The 12409-nt window shown below is 37.6% G+C and overlaps 1 protein-coding gene across 12 annotated transcripts in view; it reads left to right on the forward strand.

Annotated features, from left to right (window-relative positions):
• Positions 1 to 12409, forward strand: part of mical3a (microtubule associated monooxygenase, calponin and LIM domain containing 3a) — a 67209-nt gene that overhangs the window by 15665 nt on the left and 39135 nt on the right. For 10 of the 12 annotated variants that reach the window (XM_026287211.1, XM_026287214.1, XM_026287204.1 and 7 more), the window contains exons 2-16: positions 784 to 1161; positions 1306 to 1513; positions 1944 to 2060; positions 2223 to 2324; positions 3442 to 3597; positions 4022 to 4122; positions 6408 to 6665; positions 7091 to 7206; positions 7926 to 8052; positions 8546 to 8639; positions 8776 to 8802; positions 9180 to 9327; positions 11469 to 11665; positions 11794 to 11912; positions 11989 to 12060. In XM_026287211.1, the coding sequence (XP_026142996.1) occupies positions 886 to 1161; positions 1306 to 1513; positions 1944 to 2060; positions 2223 to 2324; positions 3442 to 3597; positions 4022 to 4122; positions 6408 to 6665; positions 7091 to 7206; positions 7926 to 8052; positions 8546 to 8639; positions 8776 to 8802; positions 9180 to 9327; positions 11469 to 11665; positions 11794 to 11912; positions 11989 to 12060 (2118 nt within the window). In that variant the 5' untranslated portion in view covers positions 784 to 885. The remainder of the gene's footprint in view (positions 1 to 783; positions 1162 to 1305; positions 1514 to 1943; positions 2061 to 2222; positions 2325 to 3441; positions 3598 to 4021; positions 4123 to 6407; positions 6666 to 7090; positions 7207 to 7925; positions 8053 to 8545; positions 8640 to 8775; positions 8803 to 9179; positions 9328 to 11468; positions 11666 to 11793; positions 11913 to 11988; positions 12061 to 12409) is intronic. The other 2 variants (XM_026287212.1, XM_026287213.1) reach the window with 1 other exon arrangement.

Below are 12409 nucleotides of genomic sequence, written 5' to 3' on the forward strand. Positions count from 1 at the left end.
AATAACATTTGCTTCTGCTCTGGAATGGCATTCCTTCTGTGATGACGTCAGTTTGATGACTTGCACAGAATATCCTTAACCACGTCCCTCCAACATTTAGGTTGCTGTGAGTGTGAGTTGGAGACGAGGAACACTAAAATAAAACCCTGCCCTTGATTCAATATTGTATTTCAATTGAATGTACGTCACTATACTGAAATAGGTCGGCAGCAACTTAATCCTGTAATAATGCTTGTTTTATTCAGAGAGTTTAATTAAAATGTTGTCATTTATCACAGACTAGACTTGGCTTTGTTCTTACCTCCCTGTTTAGATCCATAAAATGATATTATTTTGTCTGATTTAGTTTTTTATTCTAACATCGTTTCTGCAGATTATTGGATAGTGAGGTATGCCTGTTTAAATAGTTTGTTTCTGAAACATCTAAACCAGGAAGCTTCCATGTCTCTCCTTCTGCTAAAGCCATGCTTATTTAAATGTTATCATCTCTTTATCATTGATGAAAATCTAATAAGAAGGCATAGATGCACTCTGCAGATTTTCGTTGCATTTTCTGCACTTATTTTTAGGCAAAGTCATCTGAAATGGTTAAAAAAAAACTAATTGATGTGCTCCCATTGATAATTAATAAAACATCTTTTTCAAAATAAGCCAAAATATTTAATACAAAATTATTATTTTTTTACTTCTGCGTAGTTTTTTGCATTTCCACATGTGCCACAGTGATGTATATATAAAATGTGATACATTTTGTTGTTTTTTTTGTTTGTTTTTTTCATTCAGGGTGAATATGACCTATGGCGGAAGTTGAATCACAAACAGAGAGACTCTGAGTAAACTGGACGGGGCCTGTCCCATAATCCCCACTTGTTGGGTCAAGGGACCATGGGAGATGGAGGTGTCAATGTGGTGGGAGAAGGGGTGAATCAGTCCCATGTGCTCTTCGACCGTTTCGTCCAGGCCACCACCTGCAAAGGCACTCTCAAGGCTTTTCAAGAGCTTTGTGACTTCCTGGAGCTCAAGCCCAATGAATACCGTGTGTTCTACCACAAACTCAAGTCCAAGCTCAACTACTGGAAAGCCAAAGCTCTCTGGGCCAAGTTAGACAAGCGCGCCAGCCACGAAAAATACAAAAAAGGAAGGGCCTGTGCCAAAACCAAAGTATGAAAGTTTCCCTGGGGTGAAAGAAAGTGTATTGGTTATTAGTTCTCAAACTTGAAATGTTCTGGTATTGCTTAAAATAGATCCTTTAAGGACTTTGTGGCTTGATAATTAGGTTTTTACCCCTTATGAATTGTTTCTCAGTGTCTGATCATTGGAGCTGGACCATGTGGTTTGCGTACAGCCATAGAGCTGGGCTTCCTTGGAGCCAAGGTGGTTTTGTTGGAGAAGAGGGATGCATTCTCCCGAAACAATGTGCTCCATCTTTGGCCTTTCACCATTCAGGATCTGAGGGGTCTTGGAGCCAAGAAGTTCTACGGCAAATTTTGTGCTGGAGCCATCGACCATATCAGTAAGTAGTATATCAAACTGTTTTTCTTTTAGAGAGAAATTAACTTTGACATCCAGACATCCATTACACATGACCGCTAGTGGACAGCACAAAACGTAGATGGGTTATACATACATTGGAGACTTTCAATTACTCAAACCACCTTCCGAGGTGTTCAAGGACTCCCAGTAAGTGTATACTGATTCATCCCAGACGTTAAATAGCCACCTACTCATGTAATCATTGTGGGATGTGTTGGGGAAAACCTGCCAAAACAAGGTCATTAAACTTTGCCAGCAAGATAGAACAGTTTTGGCCAAGAAGAAAATAAATTGGACTAGTGAAAGTGATGCATCTAATCAGGGGAACTTTTCTAGAAAGCTTGTCCATATTTTAAGTGGATTTTAATACCATGTATTAATGGAGTGGTTTCTGTAATCTCTTACTGCAGGTATTCGTCAGTTGCAGCTGATGCTCTTAAAGGTAGCTCTTCTCCTTGGCATCGAGATTCACGTCAACGTGGAGTTCAAAGGCCTCATTGAGCCTCCAGAAGACCAAGAGAATGAGAGTAAGATCAGTTTCTCACGTCCTTTCTGTGCTAGAGTTCAGTAGTTCCATTCGTATGTTTCTATTTCCACACAAATACCAGTAGTTCTAAAGAGCCTAGGCATATCCTGACTGGAAACCAAGACTTGTCTGTCATCGCTGAACATGCTGTTGGTTTTTCCAGGAATTGGGTGGAGAGCCGAGGTCCACCCCAGAACACATCCAGTCAATGAGCTAGAGTTCGACGTTATAATTGGGGCTGATGGGAGGAGAAACACGCTGTCAGGTAAGAATATAGCACCTCATATAAAATCATAATTGAGAATGTCCTCTCTTTGAATCTTTAGTTCTTGTCTAGACAGGAACAAAAATAATTAGTGGTGCTTGCCTAGGTATTTGAACAAACCTCAGTGTGTAACTTGTCCTGCAGACATGAATGACATCCCAGATCATGCAGCTATTCAGCAGAAGTGTGCTTACACTTGAATGAATAAACTTGGCAAATCAAAAATGGGTGAAAAATCTTGTAGACTTGCACTCATTCAGATGTTTGTAGTACATTTTTAAGATTTAAATGGTTTTCAAATAAATCTCTTATCCTCACCAAGGCAGAATTTATTAAAATTGTGTAATATTCTTACAATTAAACTAACTTTTCTTTTTTGGAAAATATAATTCAATTCTGTGATGCAAAGCTAAGTGTTCAGGATCCATTACTCCAGCCTTCAGTGTCACATGATCCTTCAGAAATCATACTAATATGCGGATGTGAAGTGAGTGGGGCAGGTCATTCCACCAGGAGGTACAGTAACAGAATGGAATGACCTCTAGTGAATTTGTGCCTCTTTGGGATGACACAGTAATATGCCCTTCACTTGCAGAACGCAAGCTTCTGTGCACATCAGTCTGAAGTTGTGAATTTAGGTAAACTGGGGGTTTGTAGGCAAACATCAGTCAAAACATCACCTTGCATTTTATGCGAGCAGCTATTGGTCAGCCAGTGCAAACTCATGAACAGAGGTAGGTGTCCCTTTTGATCAGTTTAATGTGTCCTTAGCTTGCCTGTTAAATGAGTAAAAAAAGAAGAAATTAGTTACTAAATGGTGTAATGCACATTTTAAAAATGACACTCATTGAGTTTCTGGTCACTAGATATGCATAGGATGGATTTTGATAAAAACACTAACCACTGCAAACCAACACATTCGAAACAATCAGTCTTCGTAACAAACTGGCAGCCACCTAGTTAAAGGGTTGTGGCCTTTGCATGGGTTTGCAGCACTCACCTTTTTTTAAAATGTGTAAAATCCAGTTTTTAGTCATGGGAAGTCTCTCCGATCTGTTGATGATCTGCATAAATATTTTGGCGTTCATATGTATGAATGTTTATGCTGTATCTCCAGGTTTCAGGAGGAAGGAGTTTAGGGGCAAACTGGCTATTGCTATCACAGCTAACTTCATTAACCGCAACACGACTGCAGAAGCAAAGGTGGAGGAGATCAGTGGAGTAGCCTTCATCTTCAACCAGAAGTTCTTCCAGGACCTTAGAGAAGCCACAGGTACAATAAGCACAGACTTTGATGCAAGAACAGCTGCTACAGCTCATAGCTAACAGAATAACTCTTGTAATACTTTTAGAGAAGCTCTTGTGGTGCTTCTAGAAGATCCAGAGGTGTATGAAACAAATATTTGAAGAATCTCGTATTGAAGAGCTGTCCCTGTGATTTGTGCTGAGTTGGCAGACTTTGTTGCTGTTTTCTGAGTTGTATAATCACTGTTATTCTTTTCTTTCTCTGTGTCCTGTTGATGGAGGGAGTGGGCGCATTATCTGCCGCACAGAAGGAACTTAATTACATCTGTGAACGGATGCAAACAACTTCCTCTTTCTGTCTCTGTCCCCCATTTTTTTCCCCTCTTGATGTGCTTTGTCACATCTCTACTTATCGCTCATTTAGTCTTTTCTCTTTTGGTTTGCCTCCACAGGAATTGACCTGGAAAACATTGTCTACTATAAGGATGACACGCACTACTTTGTAATGACTGCCAAAAAGCAGAGCCTGCTGGAGAAGGGCGTTATTCTACATGTGAGTGATCAAAGAGTTTGACTAGCACCAGTTTTCTAACTAATCTCCACTCTTTTATTCTCACTTCTCCCTCCCTCTTTATCGCTTTCTCTTCCTGTTTGCCTTTCTCTGTCCCTTTGTAAAGAACTAGCACACCTCTGCTCAAGGCAGATGATTAGAAATGCAATACAAACTTGAATTGAAAAAACAAGCACAAACAGCTGAAGCTTGTTTTAGCTGGCCGGGTTTGTTTTAGGTGGATTTTGACACTTTTCTTAAACCATCTAAACCCTGCAGAAACATCTGGTTTTAGGTGTCTTTTAGGTGTTGCATGCCAAAGTACCATAGCTAGAACCGCTAATTATTATTTACTACCTTTCAAAGGTTTGATAAGTTACGTTATTAATTATTTGAAAGAAATACGTTTTAGGATGCATTACATTTATCAAAAGGCATTTTTTAATGTTGAAAAAAATTATATTTTTGAATTGTGTTCTATAGTGTTCAAAGAATCCTTAGAAAAATCGATCATGTTTTCCACTAAAAAAACAGTTTTAAACATTTGATAATAACAAGAAAAGTTTATTGAGGACAAAATCAGCATAAAATATAGTTCTGAAAGTTAAGGTGTTTAATTCTGCCTTTAGGAGGCCACAGGAGTGTAAATAATCATTACTTAGTGCGGACAGTCTCTTCCCTTTTATTCACATTGAGCTCTTCTGCTCTGTTCCCAGTACTGCCAAGTTTGTTGAATCATTAACAGGGAGCCTCAGTCCCAGCCCTCTCTCTCACACTCACACAAAAACTCTTGCATAATACAACTGATATAATGATGCACCGTAATGATACCAATTAATTTAGCCAGACAGGTTGCAAGAGAGGGATGCTTACTGTGTATTTTGCATTGTCACTGGCCAAAACACTGCTGTTGAATATGCAGGATTACGCTTTAACTGTAATGGTACTCAGAATAAAGCCATTTTAAATGAGTGTACGCATTGAGAGTGCTATCCCATTACCACACCCACGGCCACTCAGGACTGAATTATATGCCTCGTGGTGCTCTTCGGTTGCAGAAAACTTTGAGCGTAGTTTTAAATCAAAACCGCCTTTTAAAAGTTTTTTTTTAATAAATGTTTTCCTCAGTGCCAAAAAAATAAATAGTTTGACTGTTTCTGTTAAATGCCGTCTTATCAAAAATATGCCACAAACCTCAAAACTTGTCATTGTATTTTTTACCTAAATAAAATATATTATGTATATTTAATTACCGGTATGTAAATTTTTATTTTATTGTGAAGTCTTGGCTTTTTTGTGTTAATTGAGAAAGTATTAATTAGATATTACTAGTAGTAGCTTTAGAAATATTTTATTTGATTTCAACATAAAATTTATTACACAAATTGTTTAGGCTGCCATGGCCTAACATAAACTATGGTTTTCATTCATGCAATTGAAGTCATTTGAGTAAATGATTTACATTATTTGTGGTTAACCATCCCTTTAAAGTCTCCCCCCTTTTTTAATGACGACATCTAAATGATAAACTAAAACTGCCAGTTGGTGGTTGTAAATGTCTTTTGAGTTAAAAATTCAGCTGATTAATTCAGTAATGAAGTAAATGGCTCTCTTTATGAATGGGCCTTTGAATAATTGATTCACCTGATTTGTTCAAAACGAGGATTTATTCAGAAACTAACCACTTTGTTGCTTGGAGATGCACAACAATTCTGTGGCTTTAGGTAATATTTTTGTTGACAAAACGGAGAAAAAACAGACAATATTGTGTTTAAAACAACAGATTTTGGAACTTAAGAACTTTGTTTTTACTGTTGTATAAAACCACTTTTGCACTCGTGCTGGACAAAATCAGCACTTGTCTGATACTACTCTAGCTGTTGGTGTGATATCGCTTATTGTATAATATAAATACGAGACAAAAACTCATACAGGGGATTTTTTTTCACCAATATCTTGAATTTTACGGCATAACTGCATTTATTGAGTTGTTGCCCTGCATCATATTTGTCAAGTCAACTGTATTAAATGTAAGATGACATACAGATCTGAAGGCGGAGCCATTGCGTTAACAACGTTAAAATATTTGAATCGCATTTTTTCATAAGTTAAATGCGTTAAACTGACAGCCCTTAGCCCACATATATATATATATGTGTGTGTGTGTATGCACGCATGCATGCATACATACACAAAATGTTAAATACAATATATAAAAAATTCAAGAAAACACATTTTAAATAAATATTTGTAACAAATTGTATTGCTTTTATACCCGTCTTATACAGGACTATGCCGACACAGAAATGCTGCTCTCCAGGGCCAATGTTGACCAGAAGGCTCTGCTGTCCTATGCCAGAGAAGCAGCAGATTTCTCTACCAATCATCAGCTTCCTAAGCTGGACTTTGCTATCAACCATTACGGTCAACCTGACGTTGCCATGTTTGACTTCACCTGTATGTACGCCTCAGAGAATGCAGCGCTCGTCCGCCAGCGCAATGGCCATAAGCTGCTAGTAGCCCTGGTGGGGGACAGCCTTCTAGAGGTGAGTGGAAAACCGATGTGGAGGAGAGAAATAAGATGGTCCAGAAAGAGAGTTTATTTGTTAAAACTTCCTTTAATAGAACCAGATGGTGTTTTTCCATGAAGTTCCGCAAAATTGGCTTTTGCCGTTCTCCAACATCTTTCTTCGACACATTTAAATTTATGAAAATACATTTTCTCACATAAATCTGAAACCACCACTTCAGAAGCCGTGGTAATGAAAGTTAAAACAACACACTCAGTAACACTAGCTAGCCCGCGACTGTGAGAACATTTTTTCCATGTTCCAGACAGAAGGTGACTGATTTCTAATATGAAGTGTATAGCTGTTCATTCTCAGCCTTAGTGTATTAGAAACAAGTTGACTGATGTATGTGTGTGTGTGTGTGTGTGTGTGTGTGTGTGTGTGTGTGTGCGTGTTTACAGCCATTCTGGCCGATGGGCACTGGAATAGCAAGAGGCTTCTTGGCAGCCATGGATGCAGCGTGGATGGTGCGGAGTTGGGCTCATGGAAGCTCCCCTTTGGAGGTGCTTGCTGAACGGTAAGACTTGCTATGCACAGAATGGAATGCTGTTTTTAAAAATGGCGAACAAGTGTTCCTGAGGCTCAGTGGTAGAGCATTGTGTTAACAGCGCAAAAGGTTGTGGGTTTGATTCCCAGGGAACATGTTAGTCAAAAAGAAAGTCTAGCCTGAATGCACTGCAAGTCGCTTTGGATAAAAGCGTCTGCTAAATGCAAAAATTTACTAAATGTAGATATATTATGCAATAATAAAGCTTTCAAAAACATGGTTGTTGTTTTTCATGTGATATTGGAAATATGATGATGGAAATATATGCAATTATTTTGCATTTTTATCTGATTTGTCTGAATATTTAAACCTTTGGCGTACTGTAAAGATAATACGAGTAATATGATGTTATACCAAACACATCCAGAGTGATACAGAACTTATGATGAGGTTGACTGTGATTGTGTCTTCAAACTGTGCAGTAAACAGCTCAAGTCACTTAAGGCTGTCATTTACTGTGGTGCTGGTTTTCTTCCTGCACTGTTATTTAGCTGCATACTGCAGGGTAATTCACAGTGGTAAAGCATTTTGTATTTAAGCAGCGTGTTTGTGGGGAAGCAGAAGTGTTTTACGGACAAGTAGTTTGCATGATGTCTCTAGGGTCTCATCTTGAGACATCACTAAAGGGATGAATGCCAAAATGAAGGGAATTTGGGTCTGAAAACAAGCCCGGCTCCTTTGGGTTTCAGGGAAAGTATCTATCGCCTGCTGCCTCAGACGACTCCAGAGAATGTGAGCAAGAATTTTAGCCAGTACAGCGTAGACCCGACTACACGGTACCCCAACATCAGCCTTCACCAAGTGAGACCCAACCAGGTGGGTTTATGCACTTTGACCGGTCAGAAAACACAGCTGCAAGTTATCTCTCTCTCTCTCTCTCTCTCTCTCTCTATTATACTGTACATAATCATTTGTAATATCATGATCCCTAAATTCACTTTTGGTATTTAAAATTAATATATAGCTTCAATGTTTTTAATTTTTATATTGGCTATTTATCAGTTATTGGCTATAACAAAAAAACTAACAAATAAAAAATGCTTATTTGTCCTTATTTTACTAATTTGCTGTACTTATCTGCTCTAATTTTAATATTGGTGTGTTCCAAAATGTAAACCATGTATCGCATTTTTTTTTTTTTTTTTTAACAATTTTTTTTTTTTTGGCTTTTGAGTAAATAATCTGTAAATAAGTTAATTTTGTGAACACTTCATTTGCTCTCACTTTTTGCACATATTGCCATTTTATCTGCATTCTGCATGCTTTCTAGATATTGGCGATATTAGTTTTACAATATAAATGTCTGCAGGTACGGCATCTGTTAGATACTGGAGAAACCAGGGATTTGCGTGTCGACATGGAGAATGTGGTCAACTCTTCAAATCCTAAACTCACCAGAAATGGTTGGTAGATTTAGTATCGCATTATTATTGCACATCAGCTGTGGATGCATACATTTTCCATGTTTTTATTTAGTCTTTCCTTACATTGGATAGTCTCAAATGTAAATGTGTATAATTTGATTTATTTTCATCCTAGAAATTCTGCTTGAGAAGCAATTGCAAGGTAATTTTGTGGACGACTCTAATCCGAATGCATGATGTTCCATAGGCTTCTACATTTCAACAAGCTTTGTACGGTTTATTGTATGAGAAGTGTAACTGACATGGAATGGAAAGTTTTCTTGGAGCGCTTTAGAATTAAATGCAACTATGCACTAACAAATATTTGTGGATTTTCTCAAACTGAGAACTGTTATCAATGCCGTCGGTGTCTTGAATGTTTTAGAACCTCTCAAAAGGGAATTAAATGCACCGTGAAAGTTCTTCAGACTCTGCTCTGGTCATGTGACTAACTCCTATCCGATTGGATGTTGGCACATTCCGTTACTGAATCTGCACATTCTTGCTTCGGCACCACTTGACTTTGCTTTCCCCCATCAGAGTCCATCGTGCGCTCCAATAAGCTGCTGAACTGGTGTCAAAGACAGACGGAGGGATACAGAGGTGTCAGCGTGTCTGATCTCACCATGTCCTGGAAGAGCGGCTTGGCCCTGTGCGCGCTCATCCACCGATACAGACCAGACCTCATGTAAGTGCAGTATGCCACATGCTGATCCCAACAAAAGCTCTGTGTTATTATGGTGCTATATTTAGAGATGCAGGACTAGAACACAAACTCTGCCTGCAGAGAATCAGAGATTCAGTTCATGCAAAGAATAAATAAGCTTGAATCGGAAAAGACGTGCAAGTCATGTGTGAGTAGACAGGAGATCAATTCATCATCTACTGACCCCTCATGTTATTTCAAACCTTCACGACAAAAAAGTTATTTTGAGGAATGTGGGTAAACAAACAGTTTTTGGTCCTCATTGACAGCCATAGTACTTTTTTTCCCTTTTATGGAAGTCAATGGGGACCAACAACTGTTTGGTTCCTCACGTTCTTTAAAATCGCTTCTTTTATATTCAAAAGAAGATAGAAGCTCATACAGTTTTTAGGTAAATAATGACAGAATTTTCATTTTTGTGTGAACTGTCCCTTTAAGCAGTGGAATATGAGTTAGCAAAAACATACATAGTGCTCCTTCAAGTGATAATGTCATTGCTTATATTAAGTGTTTCTTCAGCTGTGATAGTTAATTTGTCCTCACCTCATTACTTTTGATAAGATATTTATAGCTTAGTTTCTGTTTTGTAAAAGTCCAGGAACTCGTGCTGTAGTTATTCTTACTCTGGGCTCTGTCACATAGAACAGCTGAGAGCCCCATTAGCTATTGAGACGCACATTAACATTATCATAACTGTCCATTAGAACAGATGCTGAGTGACCTTTAAAAGCTTTTGCCTATGAGTTGTTTGTCAGCTGAACTAGTGTGCATTTGTGTTTGTAAAGCAGCATTAGAGGAAGTCTCTGAGGAGGATGCCACACGCCGACAATAGCCTTCTTCAGTAGCTCAATCCAGATACTTATGCAGTGTATCAGTTCAGTTTTCTTATACATACTATAGGAAGTATATTTTTCTGATAATGTTTATAAAATAGACTGTGTGAATTGACCCAGTTGGCAAGTTAAATTTTAAGGTGCCATTTCTCTAGTCTTCAGAGTCACATGATGCTTCAGCAATCATTCTAATAAGCTGATTCAGTGCTCAAGAAACATTTCTTATTGCTATCAATGTTGATCTTTTTGCTGCATGATTTTTATGTTGGAACCACTATATATTATATAAACTATATGCAATATACTATACAAAGTTTGCGATTTGTGTTTAAGAATATTTTGAGTTTGAAACGCATTTTAATAGAATGTTTAATTTTAAATGATATTAGACTACGTTTTTCCTCAAAAAATAAATAAATAAAAACTCTAATACATATATTTTTTTAAAAAGGTCTCTTCCGGAAGAACTTTAGAATTTTTATTATTGATTTAAATTGAAAGATTCTGTATGTGTGTGTTATTTTTATTATAATTTTTTTAAATCAGTACTATTATTGCTACTTGTATGTTTTTTAATAGTGATTTCTTCTTGAGAATATGTTATTATTGTAAACAAAAGATTGAAATTATACTGTTAATGTTGCTATGAATGTAGGCATTGTTGCTGATATGGCTCTAAAACATAAATAAATAACATTATAAATGTCTTTACCGTAACTTTTGAGCAATTTAATGTCCTTGCTGAAAAAACAAAAACAAAAAAAAAAACATTGACCTGACACCAAATTTTGAACCATAGTCACTATGATGTGGATATTTTCAAATAGAACTTTTTTAAAACAAAGTAGTAGTTCTTTGCTAAACTATTTTATTTTTGATGCTGAAACTGATTTACACTAGTAGATTTGCACCAGTAAAGCAACCTTTAATGATGGTTGCCAGTTTGACACACTATGAGCAATGAAGGCTTGACTTTGGAATGCAGCAAAAAAATCTACTTTAAAGTTTAACGCGATGCGGCGACCAGCAGTTGGAGTCCAGACAGTGAAGCTTGTGTGATCCACAGCCTTATGCAGTTGTATGCAGCAACTGAGTAATAACTGCTGCTAGCAAGCAAAAAAAACTTGTGACATTAATGATTCAAGGATGTATTAAACTGCTTTGTAGATCATGCTCTTTATACAGTATGTGTGTTATCTGGTGTCATGGTTTCAAATCTTTTCTAACTTGCTAAAGAACATGGTTATGGGATATGGAGAAGTCTCATGTTGTGACATCTTGTAACTGCAGTGACTTTGACTCATTGGATGAGAAAGACATGGAGAAGAACACCCAGTTGGGTTTTGACGTGGCAGAAAAAGAGTTTGGGATTTCTCCCATCATGACTGGGAAGGAGATGTCTGTTGTGGTGGAGCCTGACAAGCTTTCCATGGTGATGTACCTCAGCCAGTTCTACGAGATGTTCAAGGACACTGTGCCACCTGGTGGTGAGTTGTAGATCTATAATAATGCATCCAGAGAAACTTGTTAGGAATTAGGAGTGTTTATGCTTTTTTTTAGCATGCAATTCATCCATCGATATTAGTAATTATTATTCATATTTTTGTGTTTTCAGAAAACCACAATATGAGCCCTGAAGAGAAGGCTGCGTTGATTGCCAGCACTAAATCACCCATCTCGTTCTTCAGTAAACTGGGTCAAAGCATCGCTATCTCCCGCAAACGAAACCCCAAGGTAGTCAAGTTTCTTTCTGATACTGCAAAAAGAGTGATTCTTGTTATCTCAACTTTTCCTCTCAAACCCTGTGTAGGATAAAAAAGAAAAGGAACTGGATGGACTGGGGAAAAGACGAAAGACCAGCCAGACTGGACAATCAGAGGATGTAAGGCCATATCTTGCTGGATCTATGGATGTTCAACACTGTGTACCGTTAGGTCCATATATATTTGGACACTGACACTATTTTTGCAATTTCGCCTTTGTATACCACCAGAACAGAATTTAAAAAGAAATCAATCAAGATGAATTAGAAGAGCAGACTTTAAGCTTCAATTCAAGGGATTGAACAAAGATATATTTAGGAATGACTACCATTTTTATATACAGCCACCCCCCACCCCATTTTCAGGGGCTCAAATGTAATTGGAAAATGAAATACAATCATAAATAAGATGTTCATTTTGTCTGGAACTCATGGACCTCACCAGAGACTGTATTTCCTCCTCTGTGAG

This window comes from Carassius auratus, chromosome 18 (assembly GCF_003368295.1).
Source record: "Carassius auratus strain Wakin chromosome 18, ASM336829v1, whole genome shotgun sequence".
NCBI classification, from domain to species: domain Eukaryota; kingdom Metazoa; phylum Chordata; class Actinopteri; order Cypriniformes; family Cyprinidae; genus Carassius; species Carassius auratus.